General features: G+C 30.7%; 7 protein-coding genes across 8 annotated transcripts; 3 read left to right on the top strand and 4 right to left on the bottom strand.

The window, feature by feature from the left end:
* Nucleotides 1-2,758: 2,758 nt before the first annotated feature.
* On the top strand, nt 2,759-3,579 carry LOC124931944 (protein STAY-GREEN 1, chloroplastic-like). Its single transcript, XM_047472531.1, has 2 exons — nt 2,759-3,083; nt 3,165-3,579. The coding sequence occupies exons 1-2, from the start codon at nt 2,766-2,768 to the stop codon at nt 3,567-3,569; spliced, it is 723 nt and encodes a 240-aa protein (XP_047328487.1). The 5' UTR covers nt 2,759-2,765; the 3' UTR covers nt 3,570-3,579.
* A 5,190-nt stretch (nt 3,580-8,769) lies between these two features.
* On the top strand, nt 8,770-9,840 carry LOC124928757 (protein STAY-GREEN homolog, chloroplastic-like). Its single transcript, XM_047469002.1, has 2 exons — nt 8,770-9,226; nt 9,292-9,840. The coding sequence occupies exons 1-2, from the start codon at nt 8,888-8,890 to the stop codon at nt 9,742-9,744; spliced, it is 792 nt and encodes a 263-aa protein (XP_047324958.1). The 5' UTR covers nt 8,770-8,887; the 3' UTR covers nt 9,745-9,840.
* Nucleotides 9,838-11,812, bottom strand: LOC124928756 (PGR5-like protein 1A, chloroplastic). Its single transcript, XM_047469001.1, has 9 exons — nt 11,427-11,812; nt 11,250-11,346; nt 11,059-11,159; nt 10,924-10,980; nt 10,751-10,827; nt 10,623-10,674; nt 10,439-10,549; nt 10,255-10,352; nt 9,838-10,167 (listed from the first exon to the last, which is right to left on the bottom strand). Exons 1-9 carry the CDS (start codon nt 11,730-11,732, stop codon nt 10,110-10,112), a joined length of 957 nt encoding a protein of 318 aa, XP_047324957.1. The 5' UTR covers nt 11,733-11,812; the 3' UTR covers nt 9,838-10,109.
* A 137-nt stretch (nt 11,813-11,949) lies between these two features.
* Nucleotides 11,950-13,843, bottom strand: LOC124928755 (putative pentatricopeptide repeat-containing protein At3g15130). The gene has a single exon (XM_047469000.1). The coding sequence runs from the start codon at nt 13,636-13,638 to the stop codon at nt 12,031-12,033; it is 1,608 nt and encodes a 535-aa protein (XP_047324956.1). The 5' UTR covers nt 13,639-13,843; the 3' UTR covers nt 11,950-12,030.
* A 1,917-nt stretch (nt 13,844-15,760) lies between these two features.
* Nucleotides 15,761-18,999, bottom strand: LOC124931411 (probable LRR receptor-like serine/threonine-protein kinase At1g12460). Its single transcript, XM_047471867.1, has 2 exons — nt 17,373-18,999; nt 15,761-17,296 (listed from the first exon to the last, which is right to left on the bottom strand). Exons 1-2 carry the CDS (start codon nt 18,551-18,553, stop codon nt 15,898-15,900), a joined length of 2,580 nt encoding a protein of 859 aa, XP_047327823.1. The 5' UTR covers nt 18,554-18,999; the 3' UTR covers nt 15,761-15,897.
* A 2,477-nt stretch (nt 19,000-21,476) lies between these two features.
* LOC124931219 lies at nt 21,477-23,244 on the bottom strand. Its single transcript, XM_047471641.1, has 4 exons — nt 22,756-23,244; nt 22,349-22,585; nt 22,048-22,265; nt 21,477-21,959 (listed from the first exon to the last, which is right to left on the bottom strand). Exons 1-4 carry the CDS (start codon nt 23,026-23,028, stop codon nt 21,776-21,778), a joined length of 912 nt encoding a protein of 303 aa, XP_047327597.1. The 5' UTR covers nt 23,029-23,244; the 3' UTR covers nt 21,477-21,775.
* Nucleotides 23,245-25,573: 2,329 nt separating this feature from the next.
* Nucleotides 25,574-27,678, top strand: LOC124931280 (probable sodium/metabolite cotransporter BASS5, chloroplastic). Of its 2 annotated transcripts, XM_047471712.1 has the most exons (7): nt 25,574-25,781; nt 25,854-25,969; nt 26,183-26,313; nt 26,427-26,620; nt 26,699-27,205; nt 27,296-27,378; nt 27,452-27,678. In XM_047471712.1, the coding sequence occupies exons 1-7, from the start codon at nt 25,625-25,627 to the stop codon at nt 27,524-27,526; spliced, it is 1,263 nt and encodes a 420-aa protein (XP_047327668.1). In that variant the 5' UTR covers nt 25,574-25,624; the 3' UTR covers nt 27,527-27,678. The 2 variants fall into 2 exon arrangements, with proteins under 2 accessions (XP_047327668.1, XP_047327669.1); XM_047471713.1 differs by lacking the exons at nt 25,574-25,781; nt 25,854-25,969 and having other exon boundaries at nt 26,183-26,309.
* Nucleotides 27,679-27,718: the final 40 nt, after the last annotated feature.

Genomic DNA, 27,718 nt, shown 5'->3' with positions numbered 1-27,718 from the left:
TATTTATAATATATATATCTTAATATATAAAATAATGAAACAAAATATGAAAAATAAATACACTTTGATATTTTTTATTTATAATTATAGTTTTAGAAATCAAACTAACATTAATTAATTATCTAAAATACTGATTACAATTGAGATAAATTCCAAAATGAATGATAATATTAAGAGTGTGAGAGTGCACGAAAATAAATAAACAATTGAAAGATTAGGTCAGAGAGGGGAGTGTGAAAATGTGAAAAATATATTTTATTAAATACTTTTATATATATCAATATATTTTTTATATCATATTTATATTAAATATATTTAAAATTATATATTTATAAAAATAATATATTCATATCATTTATTTTAAAATATATTATTTTTTAATTTAAGTCATTTATTAATAATTAAATTGTATATTAACAAAAATTTATAAAAGATAATATATTAATATAATTTATTTTTTAATTTAAATCATTTATTAATATTTAAAATTAAATTAATAAATATATATAACATTATATATATATAATATTAATTATTAAATAATATATTATAAATATTAAAAATAAATAAGTTGAACATATAAGCTGTATCAAACATACTAAGCTTAACGATTAAATAAGCTGAGATGAATAAGCTGGATAAGCTGATGTCAATAATATGAGAATAAGCTGAATCAAACTAACCTTAGTGCTAGTCTCAAATGGGTTATTGGAAAACCAAATCATACGAGCTTCGTAGGCTTTGTTTTTATTCAGGTTTTCAAAATAACCTAACAAAATCAATTATTACATCACTTTTTATTTCATTCATAAAATTAATTAATTCATTAACTAAAATACTAAAATACCCTTTATTTTAAATTATTATTATTTATTTTATTTATATATCTGAATACATTTTAGGTCTTTTTATCAAAAAAAAATATCATAATTTTCTCAAAATAAACACTCATAATAATTATTTTCTCCCTAAAACGAACAAGTCCTTAGAGAGTAGATGATATCAGATTCAACTGTTATTAGATAGTGAAGGTGTGGTTAAGAAAAGAAAGTGTCGTCTGGAACTACGGATTAAAAAAATTAGATTTAAGGAAAATTATGAATAAAATTAACAGATAATGTGAATTTTGTCAATTTTTTTTAAATCAAAAAAATAATGAATTTTTTTTTTTTTAAAAAAGACTGGTCAGTCGAAGTGAGAATAAGTAAGTCGGTTGTTTATTGTAAAATATGTGAGGAAATTGATTGTTTGACCGAAATGAAGATAAAGTTTCGAGATGAGAGGTCAATTGAGATTAGTGAGATAAAAAATGTGGAATGAGATGATTTTTGGTTAATCGATGTGAGAATATTAATTGTTTGATGAAGTGAAAGTAAGTTCTCCGTGAGAATAGAGGTCGATTGTGATTAATAAATAAATATGGAATGAGATAATTTTTGATTAGTCGAAGTGAAAGTAAGGTAAAAAGATAAATGTCGATTGGAAAAGAAATTGATATTGGTGGTTAAAATATGCAATAAAAATAGTTGTTTAACCGAAGCGAAAGTTAAGGTCACGAAATTAGAAATTCGATTTGAATCGTTAGATAAATGTGGAATTAGATGATTGATCAGTATTCAGTATGAGTGATTTAAAATAACGAGATGAGAGGTCGATTTAGTATTGATGGACTTAAGTGAGAGTAAAAAGAGATTGATAATGTTTGAGATTTTTGATTTGACCAAAAGTGTGAGTGTAAAGTCACGAGATAAGAGATTTATTGAGAAAAATATGTGAGAAGATGAGTTATTTTATCGAAATGATTAAAATATGGAATGAAAGAATTCTATTTTTTATTTTAATATATTATTAGTGATTTATTAATAAAAAATTAAACCATTTTTCTCTATATACTAACTTCACAATTCACATGTTAATATATATCATTGTTGGTAGTATAAAAATGATAAAATAAATTATTTATTTTTTTAAAAAATAGTTCATATATATTAAAATTGATAAAAAAAAAAAATTATTTAAACACAACGAAAACATGAAAAACAATATAACCATATTACTCAATAGGTTGTCGATCTTGTGGGTCTTCGAGAATTTGAGAAAAACGATTAACTCGACTGATTTCACCGGCTTTTTAAAACGAATATCTAAAAGCGTCAAAATAATATATTATGAATGATATGCATCAGACGGTCACGATTAATATTGAATGTTCGACGATTTTCTTTTATCAAATAGCCCACCAAAAATAATTGCGATGATAACTTAAATATGTATGTTTGTCATATCAGCCGTATCAATAATATTAAAAAATTTAGCAATACTTAGTGAATCCTAGTAATACTCATAATACTAGTTAGTCACGTCTCGACAATACAAAAATAAGTTTGTAATCCCTTCATCATATTTGTGATACATATAACAACAACTTATCAAAATACTTTTTTTTTTTTTTTATGTACATATCATTATGACTGATCCTAGTGTAATATGACAAATGCGCCCATAATTTTTTTTTCAGAAATATATTTTGAAAAGGATTGAACCTAAGAATATTTTTATCCAGATATCAATTATTATATTCATTCAAATATCGAGATTTTTTTTAAAAATTTAATATATATATTTTTATATTGTTTAAAAAAATGTTAGGAAGAATGAAAAAAAACTGCAATATATATATATATATATATATATATATATATATATATATATATATATATATGGGTTTTTATCTAAACTGATTAGCGATGGAGAGCAGAAGACTTATGGGTAGTGATCATCATCATCTTAATTTGAGGCTTAATTCATATAATTCTAAATCGATATTCCAGTACAGGCCGACGACAAGGAAGCAGCAGTTGAAGCACTCATCATCATCATCATCATCATCGATTGTTAATGTTAATATAAATGCTGGGTTATTTGGGCATTCTGTATTCGAAGCTTCAAAGCTTAAGGTTTTGTTATTAGGAGTGGATGAAGACAAACATCCTGGGAATATTCCAAGAACTTATACATTTACACATTCTGATCTTACCTCTAATCTCACATTGTCCATCTCCCAAACCCCTAACAATTCCCAGGTATATGTATATATATATATATATATATAATGTATAATCATAATCCAGTCCAATTCTGTTTAATTAATTAATTAATTACAGGTGCAAGGGTGGTACAACAAGTTGCAGAGAGATGAAGTGATTGCAGAGTGGAAGAAGGTGAAGGGAAAGATGTCTCTTCATGTCCATTGCCATGTAAGTGGAGGTGTCGACGGCCATTTCCTTCTTAATCTATGTGCTCCGCTTAGATACTTCATTTTCCGCAAAGAACTGCCTCTGGTTCTCAAGGCGTTTGCACATGGAGATGGGAATTTGCTCAACAAATACCCTGAATTGAAAGAAGCCATGGTTTGGGTGTATTTCCACTCCGACATTCCAGATTTCAACAAGGTTCAGTGCTGGGGTCGTCTTCATCAGGATGATGACCCTGACCTCCGCAGACGTGGTCAAGTACCCTACCCATGCCAGGAAGCTTGTGCGTGCTGCTTTCCACCCATCCATGGCTGAAGGGCAGATCTATCATCTATTATAGATGTATTTGGTATGAACCCCCAAAATAATAATTTATTATCTACCAAATCTTTTTTTTTTAATTGTCAGGAAGACACATAAGATGATGTGCTCTTATAACTAATGAATCTAAGCTTATCATCCAAATCTTTTAAAAAATTTAATTAATAATGGTTTTAATTAAGGGAAATTGACTATATTCTATCATCTAACTTTCTAAATAGTCTCTCCTTATCCCCTCTCAATTAATTAGTATGAAAATGATTTTCTTCAAGTTACTACAAAAATCAAAATTTCATTTTATAACAAAATAGCATCATATATAGATTGGAAAAAAGAAGAAAGAAAATATGCACCTTGAAAGTTTGATCTACACTTGCCTGCACAAGTTTGTCTAATTAATTAAGTAGTTATCATGAATGGTATGAAATGGATTATATTAAATTAATAATTATTTATAATATATTTTATTATTTTTTAATTTTATCATAGAAAAGTCACGACCTCAAAAAGATAATGGATTCAATTTTCACTGAAAGCAATATAAATAGAAACAATGTAAAAACTATGCGGAGTTATCTTAGTTTTCTTTATTTTAAAAAAATAAAAATTATTCTTTTTAAATAATTTATTAATCTATTCAAATGTATAAAATAAATATTATAATATATTATTTAATTTTTTTAATATATATATTATTTAAAAATAAATAGACTACTTTGATAGTAACTAAAATCTTAATTTTTTAATTTTAATATTAGGCAATAATATAGTACTTTTTAATTGTAATAATCACCACTTATTTTATAAATATTATATAGAAAGACTAGGGCCTCGTTTGATTCGACGTTAATAAACTACTGCATATGGGCATCTGCTAATAAGCTGCTACATTAACTTTGCTTAATAAGCTCATGCAAAAATTACAATCAAACACACTTTTGCATTTAAACTAAAATTTTTCTCTACCTCACTCTTCAGCCTTTAAGATTATAATCTCAGTATTTAAGATTATATTCTCATAGTTTTCTCTATTATCATTTTTAAATATTTTTTTATTCATTCTCTTTCATCTCTTTCATTTATTTTTAATCATTTTATTCATTCTCTCATCTATTTAATCTCTTTTTAATCATTTTTCTCTAGTCTATTTCATATATTTATAATATTTTTATATAAAATTATTATATTAAAAAAACATATATTTTTATTTATTTTTTATAATATATGTATCTTAATATATAAAATAATTAAGTAAAATTTAAAATATAAATACACTTTGATATTTTTTATTTATAATTATTATTTTAGAAATCAAATTAACCTTAATTAAGGCTCTAAAATATTGATTACAATTGAGATGAATCCCTAAAAGTGTGAGAGCACACAAAAATAAATTGATAATTGAAAGATTGTATCATAAAGAAAAGTGTGGAAATGTGAAAAATATATTATTAAATATTATTAAATACTTTTATATATAGAGAAATGATTATGTGAAAAAATTTGGTGAGGGAATTTGGTGAGGGAATGACTTGGTAATGAAAAAATCAAATAATTTCTCTATTTTCTCTTTTTCCTCCCATTTTTACATTTTTCAACGAAGGTGATGTCAGTCATTCCCTCACCAAATTCCCTCACCAAATTCTCTCTCTATCACTCCTCAAATCCTCTTATATATATCTATATATATTTTATATCATATTTATATTAAATATATTTAAAATTATATATTTATAAAAATTAATATATTCATATCATTTATTTTAAAATATATTATTTTTTAATTTAAGTGATTTATTAATAATTAAAATTATATATTAACAATAGAATTATAAAAATAATATATTAATATAATTTATTTTTAAATTAAATCATTTATTAATATTTAAAATTAAATTAATAAATAAATATGTATAATATTATATATATATATATATAATATTAATTATTAAAATATAATATATTAAAAATAAATAAACTTGGCGTATTAGCTGTATCAAACATACACAAACTTAACGATTAAATAAGCTGAGATCATATCAAGAGAATAAGCTAAATCAAACTAGCTTAGGTATTATAAGATTTTTTAAATTCTAATTTATATTAACTTCTAAATATTTAGAAATTTTCAAACAATATATATATATTTATTAAAAAGTTTCAAAATAATATATTATAAATTATTTATTTTATAAATTTAAATAGATATAGAATTATTCTAATATAATAAATTCTATTATAAAATAGTATTAAGTTGTTTAAATATTTTAATGGTTGAAAATCAACTTATTTATAACAAGTATATTCTAGATTATTATTTTTTTTTTTCTAGTTTGAATTTATTAATTTTAAATTTGATAAATATATATTTATCAATATATATTTATCATGTTCCAATTTACTTAGATCACATTTCACAGGCGCGATCATAATTTCATCATTCTAAATTACTGAGCTAATTTGAGCTTGGTAAGAAAAAAGGTTAGAAGGGAAAATAATCAAATATGAAGAAAAAAAAAAAGACATTAAAATGACAACATGAGAAGCCGTACGACTGGCACAAATCTCGATGCCTTCTATGTTCTAATTTAGTACCCACACTTTCTTGTTTTTTATTTTTATTTAATGTAAATTGTCAAAAAGTTTTAATTTGTTATTGTTTGGTTTCCATTTTTTTTATTATTATGTTTTTCTGTGTTAATTAGGTTGTTATTATGATTTTTTTTTTGAATGGTCATGCAATATTATGAGATGAATACTTGTTTAACTAGTAGATAAAAGTATAATAAGTGAAAGAGAAATCAAGCAAATTAAATAAAAAGTAATGTCTGCCAAGATTCTTTAAAAGGACACTAAGATCTACTTGGTTTTCTAGTCGAATCTCGTGTAAGTCAAATAACATTAGAAAAGATTGAAATTATTGAAAATTTTACTATTCTTCTCCAATCAAATTATTCACTATCAAATAATAAATATGTAGTCTCATTTTTTATTTCCCCCCACCCCCAACCATTTTCTTTCATATTTTCACTATAAATTAAATGTCACTTGCCTCGTCAAAGTAATTGATCAAAAAGTATCATTAAGGAGGTGTTCAGTTTTCAATTTCAATATCAAAAGTAACTTGGCCATGGTTAAGATTTATTAAAAAAAAATCAACAATAATTAAATATCAATTCTCTTTTCATTCATTGACTAAAATATATTTTATTTAAAAAATAAATAAATTATTTTCATTATGTATTAATAAATTTCAAATATTTTACTAAAAAAAACTATTTACTCAAAATCAATATCACTCAACATTATTTAAATAAACTAATGTCTGGTTCAATTGAGTTTTTAAAATTTAGAGGGAGAAAATAATAATAATTATTAATGATTTTGAGGAGGTGGTTATTATTTTTGATAAAAATATTTAAAATGTATTAATATATATAAATAAAATAAAAAATAATAATTTAAAATAAATGATATTTTTGTTAATAAAATGAGTGATGTAATTGTTGAGAAGTAATTTATTGAAAAATTAATTTTGTTTGAATTTTTTTTAAAAATCAAAGAGAACTTGGCCTAAGTTTCTTACTATAAACCCAATCCAAACAAGACATACACATATTTTCCTTGTCATCTTAACACGTCACAAACATTCAAACATCATTCTAAAGTTGTTTACATATCAACAAATAAAAGTATATAATTAAGACTTTCCAAATATTTGTGGTCTTAAATATATCTATTATTTCAAATTATAATATGCGACTCAATCTTCAACCACACAAGGTTGGAAGTGAATTTGTTTCTTCATCTGAATGAGAATTCATATTATATTCGACTTTTTTAAATTTATTATCAACATTTTATGTTGAAAGTAATAATAAAAAAAACTATAATTGATATCATAAATATCATTTTCTTTATCTGAGGTATAATAATGATCCTTAGACAATTCGTAATTTCGTAATAATACTTAATTATAAATCTATAATTATTCTTATTATTATTAATTATATTCAAATAAATTAAAATTTGAGTTCTAGTCCAGAATCTACTAACTCGAAGTTAGGCGGAGTGTTTGTATTATTTTCTTATATGATTTTATTATGCAAATCATTCAAAAAGTATATAAATAAAAAAAATAAAGCTATTGGGCCCAAAGTATAAACTTTGCGTGGAATGATAAACAAGTTATGTGTTTCTTAGAAGGGATTTGAAAAGAAAAAAAAAAAAAAAAAAAGTCTCATGGAATGGAAGGGTATATATCACTTTTAAGATACGGGAAGTGGGGATTCTATTTCAATTATAGAACTAGTTTCAATTTTAATACTATAATATATTGCATGTTTTGAGATCTTCCTAATAATAATAATGCATTGATTATGAAAATTGACTATTACACTTAAATATTAATCTAATTTCCTTAGGCTCGTGACTTTCTTGACGTGAAGACATTAATAATCCAATCAATAATGAAGAAAAGAGAAAGATAATTTTTTTTATTGGAATTAGAGACAATAATAATGGTAGTTAGTTTAGGGTTATTTTAATAATTATAAAAAATATATATATATCACATTATTTTTTTTATCAATTATTTAATTTATTAATCAAAATATTAAAATATTTTTATTTTAAATTATTATTTTTTTATTTTATCATTATATATTAATAATTTTAAAATATTTTATCAAATAAATATTTATTTTCTTAAAATCAACACTAATTATTATTTTTTTATAAATAACCTATTATTACAATAATCCAAAATTCGAACAAGCCTGTGATTCTATAAATAAGTAGAAGATTACATGAATAAAAATAACAAATAAATTATTCTTTTAAAAATAAAGCTAAAAAAGCAGAAATGGCTTTATTTAGTGCCATGTTCTTCATCCTTTATAAGTTAATTAGGCATAATAATTAATTAATAAACAACCCATTTGATCCTGTTGTTATCTATCATCTTCATCAAGAGTTGGATCCAAACCAAATTGGAAACTATTGCTCTCATCCTTTGTATGTTAGTTTTCCTAACTCATGTCTATAATTTAATTAATTAATTATTTGAAAAAGATACGTGTAATAATAAAGAAGAAGGCGTAACGTGTACCGTAGCTTTCTATATTTGTCTATATCTGTCTCTCTTGATATGGCTCTTCACCGCCTTCTTCTTCTTCTTCTTATGCTACTTTCCAAATATTAATGGAGAAAGAATGCCTTGCTCAAATTAAACTCTTAATCCTAATTGGTGCCTTTTCTATTTCTTCTTCTTTCAAACTCATCTGGTAGTAGTGATATTATTGCAGGAAGAAATGGGTGGTACTGTGACCATCGGGAATTCTTATCCAGTGATCAGGTTTTCATCTTCGTCGTCGATATTCATTCAGACCCATCAAAAGATTCCACTTTTCAGAATCCAATACAGGCGGACAAGGAATCGCCAGCAGCAGCCATCATCGTCATCAGTTGTTAATGCTCGTTTATTTGGGCCATCTATATTCGAAGCTTCAAAGCTTAAGGTTTTGTTTTTAGGGGTGGATAAAGAAGATAGACAACATCCTGGAAATATTCCAAGAACTTATACGTTTACCCACAGTGATCTTACCTCTAATCTCACTTTGTCTATCTCCCAAACCATAAACAATTCACAGGTTTCATCATCATCATCTCATTCCTTCTTAATTTGATCACTACTGAAACTTATATATGTTTACAGGTGCAGGGGTGGTACAGCAAGTTGCAGAGAGATGAAGTGGTTGCAGAATGGAAGAAGGTGAAGGGAAAGATGTCTCTTCATGTCCATTGCCATATAAGTGGTGGCTGGGACGGTCATTTCCTGCTTAATCTATGTGCTCCGCTAAGATACTTCATTTTTCGCAAAGAATTGCCTCTGGTTCTCAAGGCGTTTGTACACGGAGATGGGAATTTGCTCAACAATTACCCTGAATTGAAGCAAGCCATGGTTTGGGTCTATTTCCATTCCGACATTCCAGATTTCAACAAGGTCGAGTGTTGGGGCCCTCTTGATCATCAACAGAAGATTCATGATCAGTATGAAGAAGAGGAATCCCTTGATCAAGTACCAAAACCATGCCAGCAAACTTGCGGATGCTGCTTTCCACCAATAGGCGGTGGAGGAGGCTGCGGACCGATGTCACCAATCAATTGACCTTGTTTGGCTTTGTAAATTCTTTCTCTCTGACTCAATTGGACAAAGCTTATTAAATTTATTTATAGAATAAAGAATAAGATCAGCTTGCTATATCAAAACTTCGATTCAAATATATAAAAAGGATGAGTTGTTGGATTTAACATCAGGTTTGGTTTGTCTATACATACATGAATTATCGGGCACACACGAAACCAAAAAGAAAAGAAAAAACATCTCAGATTGGATGCTTACAAAAATATGTGTTACTTCTAATATACATACAAATCCCACCACCGTTTACATGTTCTTGGAAGCTACAAGGGGCCTTGGCAATCAATCTCTCTCTGATATCATCATGAAAAGAGAACCATACCTCGATCAACTCATTCCGGCAATGTGATCAATCTTGTCTTTGAATCATACACCAGTGCTGTCTCGCAACTAAAGAGATCCACCAATGGCCATGTCAAGAAAAAGCGAACGAATCCAAACCCGATAACACAAAAAAAGAAGAAAAAAAAAACTCACGTTGAACATTTGAGAGTGTTGTTGGAACCGCCACTAGATATAGACAGTATTGTCCCAAAGAAGGAAAGATTCTCAGTCCCACAGTTTGGACATGGCCCCTTCAAATTAGAAAATATACAATCACAACTGATGGATCAAACAATCTGTATTTTCAACTTAGGGGAATATATATTTAATTAGTTACCTTCAAGATCAAGAAATCTTTGACAACGAAGTTTGTAAGTGCGTTGGATAACCATAATATCACTGGCACAGCTGCAAACCATGTGAAAATGAAACTGAATGGTTCCGGGAGCTACAAAAACCAACCAACCAACCCATATCATTAAATCGGCACCAAACTGACCCATCGAAATCAAAATTCTTACCTCCAAAAGATACGTGATTTCAAAACCAGTCAAGTCATCCAGAAAGAAAAACCTACACAAGACAGACAGAATCAACATACAGAAAAAAATATGAAGAATGAACCAGAATCTATGTTTGAGAAGCTTACAATGTCAGAGCAACAACAGCTGCTGGAACGTTCAAGAGGAACATTTTCAAATAGTCAACGGTTAAATCACTGTACACCTAAAACAGACAGACAAACAAACAACTATCAATCCTAGGATTGTATTGGGTACTAGAAGTGGGTGCCTGCTCGAAAGAGGATCGCCAATTTCATACCTTCTTACTACGAAGACTGCATCGAGGACCCTCTGCTATGATTTCACTTCCATCCATCTAAAGAAACAAGAAATGAAACGATGAAAAATCAAACTATATAACCACTGTCACTGGATATTATGTACAGAGACAAACCCTCAATCTCATCTTCAATTCGTCAAACTCTTTATCGTTCATTATTGGATTTCCAGAAGTGTAAGCCATTGAAGCTTCTAGAAACTTTTGTTCGTCGGAAGCTGATTGATTCAACCAAACATAAGTATCAATATCATATATGATAGGGGGCCAGGGGCATTATATGTAAAAAAAATTAAGAAAATTCATACTGAGCATAACAACACTGCTTCCTTCCCACATAAGTTCTTCTTTCAGGTTATCAAATTCCTCATTTGACATAATGGCCTTTCCCTCATAATAAAATGCCTAAAATTTACAGGAATCAATAATCAAATTTTGTGCATGAAGATGATGAATAAGAAGAGAAAACTTGAGTTTAAAATTACCTGTAGTGCTTGTAGAAATTCTTGTTCCATCTCCCCCAACGATTTCTTCTCTTTCTTATCTATGCTGCAGTATTGAAGAATCTTACTGTCAACAACTTCATCTCCTTGACCCTGTTGATCAGTCGTAGCTCTAAGGTGGGGGAGAATGAATAATCTGCGTGGAATGGAAAGAGTACGGCCGACAAGCGGAATCAGGCGGCGCTTTGAGGAAGCAGAGCAATTTGGAGAGAGGGCAATGGTGGGTGTACGCAGAGGAGCATAGAAAGTGCGAGAAACTGTAACGGCGAATCCTAATTTGGCGGCCATGGGCGGCGAGGATTGCGGGTGGGAGATAGATAGGGTGGGATAGTGAAGAAACAAGACGCGGGTAAGAATTGCATAGTGATTCTGATCTGTAGTGGTGTGGATGCTAATTTCTTGGTTGGAATTAATCGTGTAAATAGCAAGAGGATAAGGTAACGTTGAAGTGTGTGGAGGCTATTGGAGGACTGCAGATTTCATTAGAGAGAGAATCAAGAACTCTGACTTGATTGGTTTTTCCATAAATGAAGTCATCATTCGTTGTTTTCCCGGGAATAAGACAGACCACATATGTTTAATCAAACTAAATCAATCCTTTTGTTCGAACCCAACTCGAAGCCGGCACTTTCTTTACTTCCATGAATTCCCTAAGCACCTCTACATCACTCCAATTACCGGAGCTAGCAAGAACATTGGACGCCAAAACCCTAATAGAAGGATCCTCTTCTCCTCCAACAATCTTCTTAGCCACCCGCCTCGACGTCTCCACATCCCCATGAACCAAACATACCTTAAGAAACATCTTCCATACCATAAAACCCGATTCAAAAGGAGGCATCCTACCGATCAATTCCTCCGCCTCGCCTATAAGCCCCGCACGCCCTAATAAGTCAACCATACACGCGTAATGATCTTCACAAGGAACGATCCCATAATCTTTCGTCATAGACAAGAAATGTTTCCAACCTTCTCGAACATACCCACCTTGGCTACAAGCGTAAAGAACAGAAACAAACGTTATTTCGCTAGGCTCAACCCCATTCGATCTCATTTCGTCAAACATCTCAAGAGCTCTTCGAGCACAGCCGTTCTGAGCGAATCCCATAATCATGGTCGTCCACGAAACGACCGAACGATCACCCATCAATCGAAAAACCTTAACCGCACCGTCCATGAAGCCACATTTCGCGTACATGTCGATCAACGCATTATCGACGCATATATCCACTTCATCGCTAAGCTTTATTCTCAAAGTATGAATCTTTTCCCCTTCTTCCAAACACGCTAAATCGGAACAAGCGTTGAGACCAGTTGCTAGAACGAATCTATTCGGCTCGAAACCTTCAACCCTCATATCATGAATAAATTGCAACGCTTTACTCGGTTCCCCGCAATTTATGCATCCCTTGGCTAACTGGTTCCATGAGCCGACGTCTTTACAATCCGTTTCCTTGAATGCCTTGAGACTGTCGAAAAGATTCTGGCTTTCGAGGTACATCTCTACTAACGAATCTCCAACGCACCTATTATCACCATAACCGGACTTAACTAGCTGAGAATGAACTTGAATGCCGAATTCGATATTGGAAAGACTGGCTAAGCCGGTAAGTGCAGTTGCGAAAGTGAATTCGTCAGGCTTTACTCCTTCTCGGCACATCTGATACCAAAATCTTGGGATCTTGGAAACTGAATTCATCATGGTGTTCCAAGACACGACGTCTTTATTTCGACAATTATTGAAAACGTATAAAGCCTCTTGAAACCTCTTGTGCCGCAGTAAAGTTTTGAGAATCGCATTGGCTAAGAAGGTGTTGGACTCGAATCCAGATTTGATAACCAGAGAGTATGTTTGGTAAGAAATATGTAAAGAGTTTGAAAATGAGGCAGCTTGAAGGGCGCTGACGAAAACAAACTCGTTTGGCTTCATTTCTAAACGGTGCATTCGAGCGAATATGGAGAGGGCTTGCTGATGAAAGCCGTGCTGAGAAAACCCTGCAATGACACTTGCCCAAGATACAACATTTCTGTCAGGCATTTCATCGAACAGTTGGAGGCCACTGGGAAGGTCACCATGTTTAAGATACATATTGAGCAGATTATTGCAGGAAAACAGAGACGAGGGTATAAATCCTTTAATGTATTTGGTATGGAGTGATCTGGTTTCGAGCATTTTAGTAGCTAGGACTTGCATGATTGGAGAGTTGCAATAGCGTCTATCTTCTTCTCCTTCACTGAATCAACAAGATCCGTCCTTCAAACGGGCCATTTTCGAATTTTGAAATCAAGAAATCATAGCAAATTATGATGACCATTGGACAGGGTCATAGGGGACGAAAATCGCGCACCATGGTCTTCCGATTAACAACCCATCAGCAGGTGGCGTCCTGCTTCCTCTCCCTCCTTGACAAAATTATGAATTTTTTTACTCAACTTATCTTATCTATTTATAAGAACGGTTTTTTTTTTTCTAATTATTATTAATTCGAATAAAGAGAGATATAAAAAAAATTATAAAATAATGATAACAAAATTAAAATAATTAAATAAAAAACAAATTTTCAATAATTAAAATTATAGTAAAAAAGTCACCATTTTATTAGTTTTTCCGCATTAAACTATATTAATCATCTACTGATGAGATGAGATAGAGTACGTCGAAGTAATCAATCTATATTATTTATTAGAATACATTTATTTTCCATTCATTTAATACAATATTTTGCATTTTTGTAGTTTAGTTTTTTATAACATAATTTCATTCAGGATTGATAAGATTGTTCAGTTTATTTCATTTATTAGTTAAAGGGTCAATGTAACTTTATACACTAACCATATTGGGGAATTTACCCTATTAAAAGTATTTCTTCAAATTTAACCAAATTATGGGATTAGCTGCATAGTTACTTAGAAATTGACTATCAATATGACTTTTTACACATCTTAAACTAAACAACAACAAAAACATGGGAGATTATGATCTCTATGAAAAGAAAAAATATGTTGGATAATTCCATAGAAGAAGAATGAGAAAAGCAAGAAACTCAGTTTAAAGAAAGATCTATGTCATCTAATAAAATACTTTTGTTCTTTATCTAAAAACTGAGTCTGTAATAGGGTGGTTAAATAAAACAATAAACAAATTTATGATAGTAATATTAAGTATATTAATAATATTTATTTCACAAATCAGAGTGGCGCAGCGGAAGCGTGGTGGGCCCATAACCCACAGGTCTCAGGATCGAAACCTGGCTCTGATATTATTTTTTGCTTTTTCGTTTTTTTATTTTATTTATTTCATTTTGCAAGTTGATGAAGAATAAATGTTTCATAATACCATTATCAACAACTTGTACATAAGAGGAAGCAGCAAGCTAATCATTAATTGGGAGTTCCAATCTCAATTCATTACTCATTAGCAACCTTGAACAATTATTGCATTTGTGTTTGTGCCATTTATACGAATTCTTTACCCGGCTGGAAAGTTTTGACCTTAATATAAACACACAAGAATGGATTTTATGAATTAAATGTATTGTATTTGAGTGGAGTGGACGGGTGAATAAAAGGATAAAACCAATTACAATTAATATTTATGTTTGATTTGATTGATACATTTTTAACAAATTAGTGAAACATGCCTAGATTCAAACCCTGGCATTAGAGTTTAATAGTTTGATTAGAAACCACTGGGCTACCTGACATTTATGTTTGAGTAGATTGATTGGGTAAAACTATTTTAATCATAATCCAATCCCAAACTAAAATGCTTTTGGGAAATACAAAATGTTATTGGTTGATGATGACATTCAAGTTAGGTTTGTGAAACATAATAATGTTTTCTAGAAAAATAATAATAATAATATTAATGTGTTATTTAACATCACAAATTATAGGCAAAATATTAGAGATCTAGATCCATGATAGTCAACCATGAATAACATATTAATATATATTTATATTAATCCAATCAATTTATATTTTAAGGTAATGTAGTACAATCGAAACATGTTATTTTTTCTGGAAAAGTACGGGCTTGTTGGTTAATGAATTATTGAGGTTATTTTGGCTTATTTTCAAATAATTAATTATTTCTGTAAGTTATTGAAAAAGTAAATTATCTTGAGTATTAAACAATAAATATATAGTAAAAAAATCATTTTTAAGAGAAGAAGTATAATGTATTTGATTTTACTTTTTAAAAACTAAAACTCATTATGTTAGGAAATATATTTTAATTAATAATTTGTATTATATATATATTGGATCGTTGAAAAAATGACATTGCAGTTGAAAGGTAGTTTGAAAAAAAGACATGAAAGGTGAATTTATTAATGATAAATTATTGCAAAATTACAAGAATGAAGGAAGTTATAACCAAAAAAAATTGAACCTTTATTGTTGTCTAATAAGTAAGCCAAACAAAATTTGTTACCAATTTAAGGTTAACTTATTAATAATTAATTTGATCCACAGTTGAAACAGACTCAAGAACCTGAACCACCTCAGCCATGCTTGGTCTTCTTGATGAAATCTGGCTAGTACAGATCAACCCCATCTTCATCACCTGCATTAGCTCGTCTTCTTCGGCCAAACCCCTCAGGTTTCTATCGAAACAAGTCGAACTTCTTCCGCTCTCTATCAACCGCCTAACGTATTCGCACAACACCACCACCTCGTTTCTAGACGAACTCTCCACAGGCTTCCTTCCCGTTACCAGTTCCAACAATATAACACCAAAACTATAAACATCAGATTTATCGCTTATTCTAAAACTCTCTATCCATTGAGGATCAACATATCCAACAGCATTATGTGATATCTTCGTCAAACCGTCAACATCCAACAAGGGAAGTAACTTCCCCAACCCGTAATCAGACAACTTCGCTTGATAATTCTCGTCCAGTAATATGTTTTTTGATTTCAGGTTGAGATGAAGAACCTGCGGCTTACAATCATGGTGAAGGTATGAGAGAGCTTTAGCTGTTTCGAGAGCAATCTTGAACCTTCTTGGCCAATTTAATTCCGGGTTGTTGTGCAAGTTGTCGAATAAGTTCCCGTTTGGGATAAATTCAGAAAGCAACAGTTTCATGCTTGACGACCAGTAATACCCTTGAATCGCTACGAGATTAGGGTGATGCAATTTACTCAACCGCCCAATTTCCTGCTCGAATTCTTCTTGGTTATGAATTCGTCTCAAAGATTCCACCTTTTTAACTGCGATGGAGATCCCGCTATCGAATCTAGCTCGGTAAACTGTTCCGATTGAACCGGAACCGATCAGGCCTTCCTTATCGATCAAACTCTTTGTGCCTGCTTCCCAGTCTGCGTAATTTGATGGGAGATTCTTGCTGAAGAGAACTAGTTTTCCGATTATGACATTCGAACCTGTTGTTGATCCCCCTAATGGCATGCTATCAGATTCCAACGATACTATTCCATTCGCTTCCTCCTTTCTTTTCCTCCGGCGTGCCCTCAGATTCACAATAGTTATCAGAGAAACACCGATAAAGATGACAGCAGCAGCAATGATCGCCACAAGTGAAGAAACAGTTAACTTGGGCTTTCTCGACTTTACATGGTTCATGGCATTGCAAATTATATCCAATGGAATCCCACAAAGCCCAGGATTTTGGAAGAAAGAAAAGAAACCGAATCTCTGCAAACCGGATGGAACAAAACCAGATAGATGGTTATAAGAAAGATTCAAGTATTTGATATTGGACTGATTTCCAAGGTTTGTTGGGATGCTTCCAGTGAGCCGATTTTCATGTAAATCGAGGATTTCAAGATACGGAATGTTATTTAGATTTTCGGGTATTCCCCCTTCTAGAGCATTTCCTGAAAGATCTCTGCAACAACAAACAAAAAGGCTAAATTGAAAATTTTCAGTTTTATAAATGGCAATTGGAGGAGACTTGGACTTACAGTTGAAGAAGGTATCTGCAATTACTCAAGTTATTGGGTATGTCTCCAGTGAGTTTCAGATTATGAAGATCAAGAATTTGAAGAAGCTCAATGCTTCCTAATTCTGATGGAATAATCCCATCAAGTGAATTGTTTCCAAGCTTAATAGCAGAAAGGCTCTTCAAATCTGAAAAACCAGTTGGGATGCTGCCACTGAGACTGTTATAGCTCAAATCCAGGTATTTTAGAGATATACAGTTCTTTATGCTCGACGGGATCTCCCCATTCAGCTGATTTCTCGAAGCATCGAGAATCTTTAAGCTCTGTCCGCAAGTTCCAACAACTGAGATATCTCCGGTGAACTGATTGTTCGAAATATTGAAAAGGGTAAGATTATCCAATCCGATCATGGCTAAAGGGGCTAAGTCGGATAACATGTTGCTGCCGAGATCAAGGAGTTGCAAACTCCGGCAAAGGGATATTTGGTGTTGTTCAACAGTTCCGGACAGAAGATTGTTTCGCAGAGATAAGAAGGATAAATTCTCAAGGTTACATAATTGGGAAGGAAAGGTTCCTTTGAGATTATTGTAGGAGAAATCAATCCCAATAAGGTTAATGCAATTGGAAATTGATTCGGGAATTGAGCCTGTGAGATTATTATGTGAAAGAGAGATATACATTGTTCTACTACAGCTACGGAAAATTGCAGGGGAAATCTCTCCACTAAAATCGTTCTTCGACAAATCAAGAAATCTGATGTTGGGCAAATTTCCCAGGAAATCAGGAATTGATCCAGACAAAGAGTTAGTACTCAAATTGAAATTTCTCAAAGTAATGATCTCACCATATTGAGATGGGATGTTGCCGGTGAATCCATTTTTATAAAGAGATAGTACCCTGAGAAACTTCAAACCTGACAAGGCCGGCGACAGGACACCGCCCAGGCTGGTGTTCCACAGGACAATCTTGACGACATTCCCTTCAGAGTTACAGATTACACCGGTGTAGTTCAAACATGGGTGTTGGGTTGGATGCCATGATCTTAAGATATTCATTGGATCATTAGAAATGTTTCCCTTGAACTGCAACAAGATCTCCTTTTCCTCATCCGTGGACGAAGATGAATGGGAAAACCGAATGAATTCGAGAAACAGGAATAAGAGGAGAGCCCGAGTGAAATGGGTTGTGAATGTTTTCATCATGGAGTCTATTCCAGCAGCAAGTTCAAAAGGGTAAACTGCATTTCATCTGAAGTGGGTGGTGGTGGGATCTAAAACCCTAATTTGGAAGTATGGTGATGAATGAATGAATGAATGTGGGTTTTCTCTGGAGCAGTCTTGCCTGGCTGAGACGACGGAAAATTGAAGCACGTGGAGCTGCTGCTGTTGCTTCTGCGCTGTTCTGCAACTAGAGTTTCTCTCTTTCTTCTTCTTCTATATTATTAACACAGCCAGACAGACAGCAATGCAAAACCCACCAGGAAATGAGACTAAAAACTCTTTCTTTATTTCTCTTTCTTTATTTTCGTGAATGCATTTAATTCCCCACCAACCATCCCACCAACAGTCAGCAAACCAGCAGATTCTGAGCTTGAAGAAGATGGAGATGGAAGAAGAGGAGGGAGAAACACGCATTGTTATAATCTAGAGAGAGAATGGAGGGGTCTTGCCTCGTTGGCATGATGGATCAGCAAATTGGATGGTCAATTTTCTGTGACTTCAAAAGGCAAGATCTCTCTTTCTTTTTTCTTTTCTTTTCTTTTCTTGCTTATCACATATATTTGCTTTTTTAATCAAATTATCACATACAAAAAGTAAAATTATTTCTACAATCTTATTCATTATTGACTTGTAAAAAATAAGGGAAAATTAATATTTTTTAAAAATTTCACCATATCAATTATTTTTTACTTAGAAACGCTTCAACACTGTGCAAAATACTAAGTCAAAAAATTGAATTTTGATATAAAATAAGTTATTATATTTTTAGTAACTTCACAAAAGTTAATACAAGTATGAGTAATAAATAATTTATAATTGATAAATAACTATAAAATCTTTATTCTTAATTAGGTTTCTGCAAAATGCATTTAATTTGTAAACATATTTTTTGAACAGGATAGGTGCTTTAATAATAAGGAAAATAACTAATTTGCTCCCTTATTGTATTTACTTTGGTCTTCTCAAACACATTTTAAATTTCATAAATCTAATTACAGATTTGTAATAACTCTGCACATACATCTTCTTCTATTTTGGGCTCACTTAGCTGTCTTTTAACCCGTGTATTAATTGTAGTGATATTTTTTAATTCAAAATTTTAAAATTTATCTAACCAGATCCCTGAAATTAGGCATACAACATAAATCATGACCACAATTATCATATTCCAAATAAATTAACGACTAAATGCTTTTTTAGAATGCATTAAATGTTTCAAACCAATTAAATCGATCATATATTTTTTCAAATAATCCGGGTGTATAGTCTCGAACGCATCATCTTAAAGTTTAATTTTTGCACTATAACACTAAGTTATAAATTTTTAAAAATATTAATTAAATAAATAAACTCGGACCAAATTGATCTTCTAATTGCCTAATAAACCGAAGTTTGAAATGTTTTCAAAATCGATTTATATGGTCTTAACAAGGATTTTGGTCTAAAAGTCATTAGTTTTTTAAGATCATTTCTAACTCACAAACTCATTCTCAAACCCAAAATGTAGTAAACTTCACACATCAAACAGTAATTCATCTACTACAACCCAAAAACTCATTTTCAAACTCAAAATAATATTCTTAAAATATTTATTTTTTACATTAACTTTTTAACCTTATTAATATTATCTATATATTTATCAACTTTACATATTTAACCCAATCTTTTCTCATTCATTTAATAAAATAAAAATAAAATTAATTATATATCAATTATTTATAAACAACAAAATAATTTAATAATACATTTAAATAAATAAACATATTATATAAAAATAAACATTATTAATAAAAAAACACTTGGTACACATAAATATAAAATAAATTAGATAAAATTTAAGTATAATAAATTTAATGATTTAATTATATATTTAAAAAGTATTTTAATTTTTTATCTTAAAAGTAAAAAAATCTAAATTAAAAGATTAATTTACATGTAAAGAAATGAAAAATTATTAAAAAAAAATAAGTGTAAAATGTTGGTAATGAACCGTCACACGCATATTTGCGTCTTCTGAGTTCTGAGTTGAGGAGAGAAGACTCCATCGCATAATTAATTTTTTTGGCACTAGTGGGAGTTGCTCTAATAATACTAAATGGATAACCTCTTTAAATTCATTTATGTTGATTTTTTTTTTAGTATTATTCTTCAAACCTTGATATTTAACCATCTAATAATTTAATTCAACAAATAAAATATCATTATTTTACTTTTATAAATTTTAAATATATACCGTGATTATAATAATTTAACCAAAAAAAATATTCAAATAACTTAACCATTTTTTTACACCAATTTAAAATAACCAAACATTAAAAACAAGGAGAACTTGTTTGATCTTGACTTTGTTTTGAATTTTTATTAGATAAAAAAATAATAATTATTTGTGTTTTTAATTAATTGAATTACTAAAATGTATTTTGTATTTAGAATTTAAATTTAATAAAAAATAATAATATTTTAATGGTTGATTACATTGTTCCTATAGCTATAGAATGGGGCCATATTCTGTTATTTGGAATTGAATTGAGTTAACTCAGTTAATTAACAGAGACAACTGCCCTTTGGGGAGTGTTTACTGCAGAATCTTCATTTCACTGTCAAAATGAAACACGATCAATCAATGCAGCAAACAACAATCAAATGGAATCATAAACTAAAGCCAAAATCCAAACCATATCTCAGTCCCAAAAAACATACCAAAAATGAAAACAATTTGACAAGTGCAGGGCAGCAGCATAACTCCAATTTAACAACTCACAAGTAGGACCCAACAAACCACCATCCATTGTTCAAGATTTCTAAAACAAAAATGAGGTGTCAAAGCAACCCAGAGCATCCAAGAAAGTAGAGGAAGAGAGGATTTTGTGTTAGACCTCATTGTTGCATTCAATATCAGAAAAAATACTATCAAAGAATTTCATTTTCAATCAATTAATAGAACCATTCAAATGTAATTACATGATTAATATACAAGCACGCATGATCTAGAGCTTTTAGATAGAGTCAATGGAAACAACACAAGCAATGATGTTTGCCCTTGTTTCGCTCTTTCCCATTTCAGGATTTTGGTTGATAAATTAACCTACACCTGTGGCTACTATACAGATAAAATGAAGCCTCGTTCATCGTATTCCAATATGGCAAGTATTCAAATAACTCTGATCTTAGCTGGTCCCCCCCGCCTGGTTTAGAGCTTCACACTCACTGTAATAGTATCATCTCATCCTCATCCTGCAATTTCTTAAGCCGTTTTTTAGCATACATTGTCACTGCTATTGTGGTTACAACAGTCGCACCAAATCCAAGCAGGTTAAAAATTATTTGTTGGACTGTAAGCGAGTGTTTATCATGGGAAGCATCAGCTAGTGTTTTTATCAGAATTCCCCTACAAATGTTGGAAAACAAAAACATAGGATTATATTTTCTTGTTTGTCCAAATTGCTGGTAAGTTCATAGAGACTGTTTGAACTTACGTGTACATTGCGACAAAGATTTCTGGAACCATTCCAAGCAAAGTTCCCATCAAATAAGGTCCATACTTCACATTGGTAGCAACAGCACAATAGTTGTATATAATATATGGGAAAGGAGAGATCCTGATTAAAGCAACAGCCTGAAATTGGTTAAACCAATCTCCTTCACCAGCTAATCTAATAATGGAAGCTCTTTTAGGATATTTCTTCAGCCATCCCTATATTAAACCCAATAATTACTAACAGAACATAAAATTAAACACAAACAGAGAGTAAGTAAACCAGAAGAAATAAAACGCACTTGAATCTTGTGATGAAAGAGTGATCCAATGATATATGGAAGTGACACTCCAATGGCTGCCCCAAATATTGTTAGCAGAAATCCATATCCATAACCAAAAGTCATGCCGGCTACCCACATGGAAGGTGTTGAAGGAAGCAGTATGGTGGGAAACAATGCTACAGAAGCAAAAAGCAGAATTCCAAGATCTTTTCTAGAGAATGTCTTTGTCTCCCAATTTATCAGAGGAATAATTTCCTGCAAAATGGAGTTATCATTACTATTGACCATATCCAATCAATCAATGTGGAATATGCAGAAAGACATCTTTTGCAAGAACATGATTTGATAATGGGAAAAATAAGTCCAATAATAACATACTACTGTACTGAAATTGATAAACTATAAATGATGAAATTTGAGCATACTTTGTCCATGAAGAAGGGTCCGACCCAGATGGAGAAAACGGCAGCTAAAATTCCCAGAAAGGTTAACAACATCACGGCCTTAGCCCACCAACAGAACCCCCACCATCCGCATATTGCTCTAGGAGAAGAAGCTTCATCCTCGATAAATGCCCCACCTTTACTAATTAGTTCCTCCGTCGATCCTACCAATTTCACATAATCCCCCTTATCGGTATCCAGAATCAGGTCCAACACCGGCACCACGACGTCGTCAACATTCGAGTCATACGTCATCTGAACAAGAACCCTAGCAATCGATTGATTGGTGTAACAAACAGTATGACTCGAATTGAGTAAACCCTAGAAAAATTAAGAAAGTGATGAAGAAGAATGCATGTAAAATTGGGTGAGCCGTCCTTGGCCGTGAATTATAAGGAATGCGTAAGTGGTAACACTAATCAAGAAAGATGACCGGTGGTTTAAAGCTCGAAGCTTTAGAGAGAGAGAAAGCGGAGGAGAAGACAGATTAAAGTGACAAAGTACGCTAAAACATTCAATGCCTCAATCCAAATAGTGGGCCTTGTTTGGTTGATAATCTTGATGCTCTTTTTTCCTGTCTCCTAGCCGGTGGGTAAACAAACAGAACATAACGGGTAAGACCTTAAACGACATCGTATATGTTGGAAGGGTGGAACCTTCACGCATGGTATTGCTTGGCCTAAGCCTTAACGGTGGACCCCCTCCTCATTTTCCTTTTAAGCAACGGAAATTAAATATATATTATTAAATTATTTACTCTTAAATCAATTTTAATAATTAATTCAACATAAGAATAAAATTGGACACATCTAGATATGACTGTCAATTTATAATTAGTGAATTTATAATCTCAATAATATAAACAAAGAAATTGTAATCTCAATATATTGACTCTTGGAAACTATTAATATAATGAAATAATAAACTGATCTAAATAATGAGGCCAATAAGAAAGGATAGAACTGGTCTTATTGAGTTTTTCTTGCATTTGTATCTATATGTTGGTAAAACTGACAAATTAAAATAATTTAATTTTATGTTCTATAATTAATAATGAAATAAATATTTATGAATTTATTGACATTCTTAAATTTAACCTCAAATACTTAAACAAATCCTTCTAAAATGTATTTGTATACAAAAAGAGACACCTCCTCAAAATCATTACAAATTAATATTTTTTTGAATTTGAAAAATCTTAATCTAAACAAGGCCCATGTTTAAAACTCTTTAATTGGTGTTATTGCTGGGTAGATAAATTGATGTTCTTTGTTTTTGTTGTTCTTATAGTTTATGTAGATGCTCTTTACGTCTGTGTTTATAAAAATAAAAATAAATTATTGTTGCACTAAAAAAGTATTGTTGCTCCATGTGGGTGGAGAGAGAAGTTATGGAGTATAGTGGTTGACTGATTGTGAAACATTTTAATATGTGAAGAAGGAATCAAGTTGTTGCATTTTAATGTATATTTCTGCTTTTCTCTTTCTTATCCTAAATCTCATATATTACTATATTATACTAAGAAAAACAATAAAAAATAAAGCACGTCACTTAAATTTATAATTTTCTTTTCGTTACAATTTTGCTCTAATCAATTTTATGTAAATAATAAAAAAAAATGTTTGTCAATTTCTTTCATATACTATTAAATATTTTTTTAAACATTGACCGACAGCCGTCCTATGAACTCAGCTAAATTACCCTTACTCTGTGGAGGTTTCTAAAATAAGCTTTTTAAAATAACTTTCAAACTGATATATTTATTATTTATCTTATCTATTTTTATATTTTAATATTATAATTTATTATTAAATACATTTAAATTTTAATTATCAATATATTTAAATTATTATTTTTATATAATAACAAATGTTATCGTCACTTAGTATTTTCATAAATATTCACTTTATTTAAAACATCTTAATTAAAGGATAATAATTTTATAATTAATAAAATTTATTATAATCATTTTATTTCAAAATTATTAGCATTTTTTACATAGTTCACTCATCTCATCTATCTCCAATTATTTTACTTTAATTTTTGAAATTTTTATATAAAATAATATAAATAATACATTTAATTATAATTTTGTCTTGTCATCAAACACATCCAACATATAACGAGATTAATAATTTGAAAAGCAGCAGTGCGTTAACAAGCTTGAAGATTAATGAGTTTAATCGTCTCTACCTTTTTTTCCAAAAAGATCTCAATATCGTCGTAATAATAACATTGGGTAGGAAACGCATTAATCATAATAACAATTTATTTAAATTCAAATAATCCATAAAAAAAAATAATAGAATAACTTGTCTACTAAATATAACTTATAATCAATTGACTTTTTAATTATGTTTATATATTTTTAAGTAATTTTGTCTAAGAATTTACTATTTATTAAAAGTAGATTTGATAATATATATCATTATTATTAATGTTATAATATGAATATAACTTAATAAAAAAATTATACATTTAAAATTTCTTAAATATTAAAAATAAAAGTATAAAAATTTTAAATATATATATATATTTTTTTAAAAGGTCGTATATATTAAAAAAAAAAAAAAAAAATATTAAGCATAATGAATAAAAAGTTTTAAATATAATTAAAATTATCACAATAATTATATTATATAAAAATAAATTTAATTGTGTAAATATACATATAAAAAACTAATTAAATTTAAAATTTATTTAATAATAAGTTATAATATTAATAAAAATAAATAATATAAGAAAATATGAAAAATAGATTAGTATGAAAGAAAGGACACTCACTCACTTTCCCAACAAATCCCAGAGTCTTGCATCCATTTCTCTCTGTTTCTCGCCGCCGCGGTCATCGATGAATTCAACTGCTCAGCTTCTTCTCCGGCAAACGCTTTCCTTCCATTCATCTCTGTCTATCGGAGGGGCGTCCAGGGAACAAATTTATCGTCATAAATCGTCTTACTCATCGCTTCAAGGTCTTACTCTTAGATATGACACGCCGATCGCTCCATGTGAGTTTTTTTATCATCCATCTTCTCAAACTGGGCATTCTCTATTCTTCCATAATTCTTCTTTAATTTCAGTGCTGCGGAGCTCCTCGAGAATCCAACTTTTTAGTAGTAGGTGCATACCCAAGGAGAAAATAGCAGATGGGTTCGACTCAGATCGATCTTTCACTAATCTTCCTGAAAGTGATCAGGTACCGCCACTGCTTCTTATTTCGAAAGTGAAAAGAAGTGTGCTTTATGAGTTGACATATAGATTCTGCTTGTTTTTCCCCATCTTTCAGATATTCCCATGTTTAATACTTTTCAACTGTATCTTTTATTTCTTTTATATTAAATAGTCACGGTGTCTAGGACTGTTCAGTGATGAAGCGATTTTTAGGGTTTTTCAGTTTGGTTTCTTGCAGGTTCTTATTGAGAAAGGAAATTCATTTTTGGAAATATTGAAGGGATCAAACTCAATTCTACCTCAAGTAGTCCTTGCTAGTACTATTCTGGCCCTTGTTTATCCTCCTTCTTTCACATGGTTTACTAGTAGGTTGTTCATCTGCCATTTTTATACAGTCTTCATCTATTTTTAATTAGTCTTCATCTATTTTAATTAAAGCTCTGCACAATTAAACTGTAATACTTTTCTTTGATTGTTTTCAGATACTACGCCCCTGCTCTTGGCTTCTTAATGTTTGCTGTTGGAGTAAATTCAAGTGAAAGTGACTTCATTGAAGCTTTCAACAGACCAGCTGCTATTTTTGCTGGTTATATTGGCCAGTTTGTTGTGAAGCCATTACTTGGTTACCTTTTCGGGACAATCTCAATGATTCTTCTTCGTCTCCCAACTTCTTTGGGTAAAAATGCAGCCTCATTTCACCAAATTTAATATCAAATAGTTGTCGTTCTTGATTGACAGTTTTTTTTGTAATCAGGCGCGGGGATTATGCTGACTGCTTGTGTGAGCGGAGCCCAGCTCTCTAATTATGCTACTTTTCTAACCGATCCTCAAATGGCGCCTTTAAGCATTGTTATGACTTCGTTATCAACTGCCTCTGCTGTTTTCGTGACTCCGATTTTGTCGCTCCTGCTTATTGGAAAGAGATTACCTGTTGATGTAATAGGAATGGTTTCCAGTATTACGCAGATTGTGATGGTGCCTATTGCTGCTGGGTTACTTTTGAATAGGTTCTTACCTCGGTTATCCGCTGCCATTAGACCGTTTTTACCACCACTGTCAGTAATAGTGACTGCTCTATGCGTTGGAGCACCACTTGCGATTAACATCCAATCTGTTATGTCCTCATTTGGAGCTTCAGTCCTTTTACTTGTTGTCGCGTTTCATCTTTCAGCATTTGTTGCCGGCTATTTTCTAGGTGGAGTTGCCTTTAGTAATGCCCATGATGTAAAAGCTTTACAAAGAACATTATCATATGAGACGGGTAATGAACTGTTGCGCCAAATACAAAACAGAAAAACTGATGAACCAATCCAAATTCCAACTCTCTTTGTTTTTGTTTTTGTTTGTGCAGGAATGCAGAGCAGTCTTCTGGCACTTGCACTTGCAAATAAATTCTTCAAAGACCCGCTTGTGGGCGTCCCTCCAGCCATATCAGTGAGTGTTATCAATTGCTGTTGTTGCGATTTTGACTTATGCGTGGAAAATTAACGTTGTTGTTGTTGTGCAGGTTGTGATCATGTCCCTCATGGGTTTCTCACTTGTCATGCTGTGGTCGTCCAAGAGAAAAGATGTCCCTGTTTGATTTGATGGAGCAAAACTTTCTTTCTTATTGTATTCTTAGAGAGTCTGGGCTGGAAAATGTAGAAGCTTTTCATTTGTTTGAACCATTCAACTGTATAAACCCGTTCTTGATTTTTAATAATAAAGTTTAGAAGAAAAAAGACTCAATTTTAATAGTGTTTCCAATTGGGTTTGAAGTATTATTGATGACAAT

Source organism: Impatiens glandulifera, chromosome 3 (assembly GCF_907164915.1).
Source record: "Impatiens glandulifera chromosome 3, dImpGla2.1, whole genome shotgun sequence".
Taxonomy (NCBI): Eukaryota; Viridiplantae; Streptophyta; class Magnoliopsida; order Ericales; family Balsaminaceae; genus Impatiens; species Impatiens glandulifera.
The sequence above is the reverse complement of the archived record's forward strand: the minus strand, read 5'-3'. Positions and strand labels throughout refer to the sequence as shown.

Bases quoted from the DNA above. Each gene is read 5' to 3' on its own strand.
- LOC124931219 (XM_047471641.1), bottom strand. From the start codon at position 23,028: ATGACGTATGACTCGAATGTTGACGACGTCGTGGTGCCGGTGTTGGAC. The intron at 22,586-22,755 runs GTATGCTCAAAT...TCCATTTTGCAG, and splicing joins GACCCTTCTTCATGGACAAA to GAAATTATTCCTCTGATAAA. The intron at 21,960-22,047 runs GTAAGTTCAAAC...CAACATTTGTAG, and splicing joins ATCTTTGTCGCAATGTACAC to GGGAATTCTGATAAAAACAC.
- LOC124928755 (XM_047469000.1), bottom strand. From the start codon at position 13,638: ATGCAAGTCCTAGCTACTAAAATGCTCGAAACCAGATCACTCCATACC.
- LOC124931944 (XM_047472531.1), top strand. From the start codon at position 2,766: ATGGGTAGTGATCATCATCATCTTAATTTGAGGCTTAATTCATATAAT. The intron at 3,084-3,164 runs GTATATGTATAT...AATTAATTACAG, and splicing joins AAACCCCTAACAATTCCCAG to GTGCAAGGGTGGTACAACAA.
- LOC124928757 (XM_047469002.1), top strand. From the start codon at position 8,888: ATGGGTGGTACTGTGACCATCGGGAATTCTTATCCAGTGATCAGGTTT. The intron at 9,227-9,291 runs GTTTCATCATCA...ATATGTTTACAG, and splicing joins AAACCATAAACAATTCACAG to GTGCAGGGGTGGTACAGCAA.
- LOC124928756 (XM_047469001.1), bottom strand. From the start codon at position 11,732: ATGGCCGCCAAATTAGGATTCGCCGTTACAGTTTCTCGCACTTTCTAT. The intron at 11,347-11,426 runs GTAATTTTAAAC...TGTAAATTTTAG, and splicing joins AATTTCTACAAGCACTACAG to GCATTTTATTATGAGGGAAA. The intron at 10,353-10,438 runs GTAACTAATTAA...TCTAATTTGAAG, and splicing joins AAGATTTCTTGATCTTGAAG to GGGCCATGTCCAAACTGTGG.
- LOC124931411 (XM_047471867.1), bottom strand. From the start codon at position 18,553: ATGATGAAAACATTCACAACCCATTTCACTCGGGCTCTCCTCTTATTC. The intron at 17,297-17,372 runs GTAAGTCCAAGT...TTGTTGTTGCAG, and splicing joins TGCAGATACCTTCTTCAACT to AGATCTTTCAGGAAATGCTC.
- LOC124931280 (XM_047471712.1), top strand. From the start codon at position 25,625: ATGAATTCAACTGCTCAGCTTCTTCTCCGGCAAACGCTTTCCTTCCAT. The intron at 25,782-25,853 runs GTGAGTTTTTTT...CTTTAATTTCAG, and splicing joins TGACACGCCGATCGCTCCAT to TGCTGCGGAGCTCCTCGAGA. The intron at 26,621-26,698 runs GTAAAAATGCAG...TTTTGTAATCAG, and splicing joins TCGTCTCCCAACTTCTTTGG to GCGCGGGGATTATGCTGACT.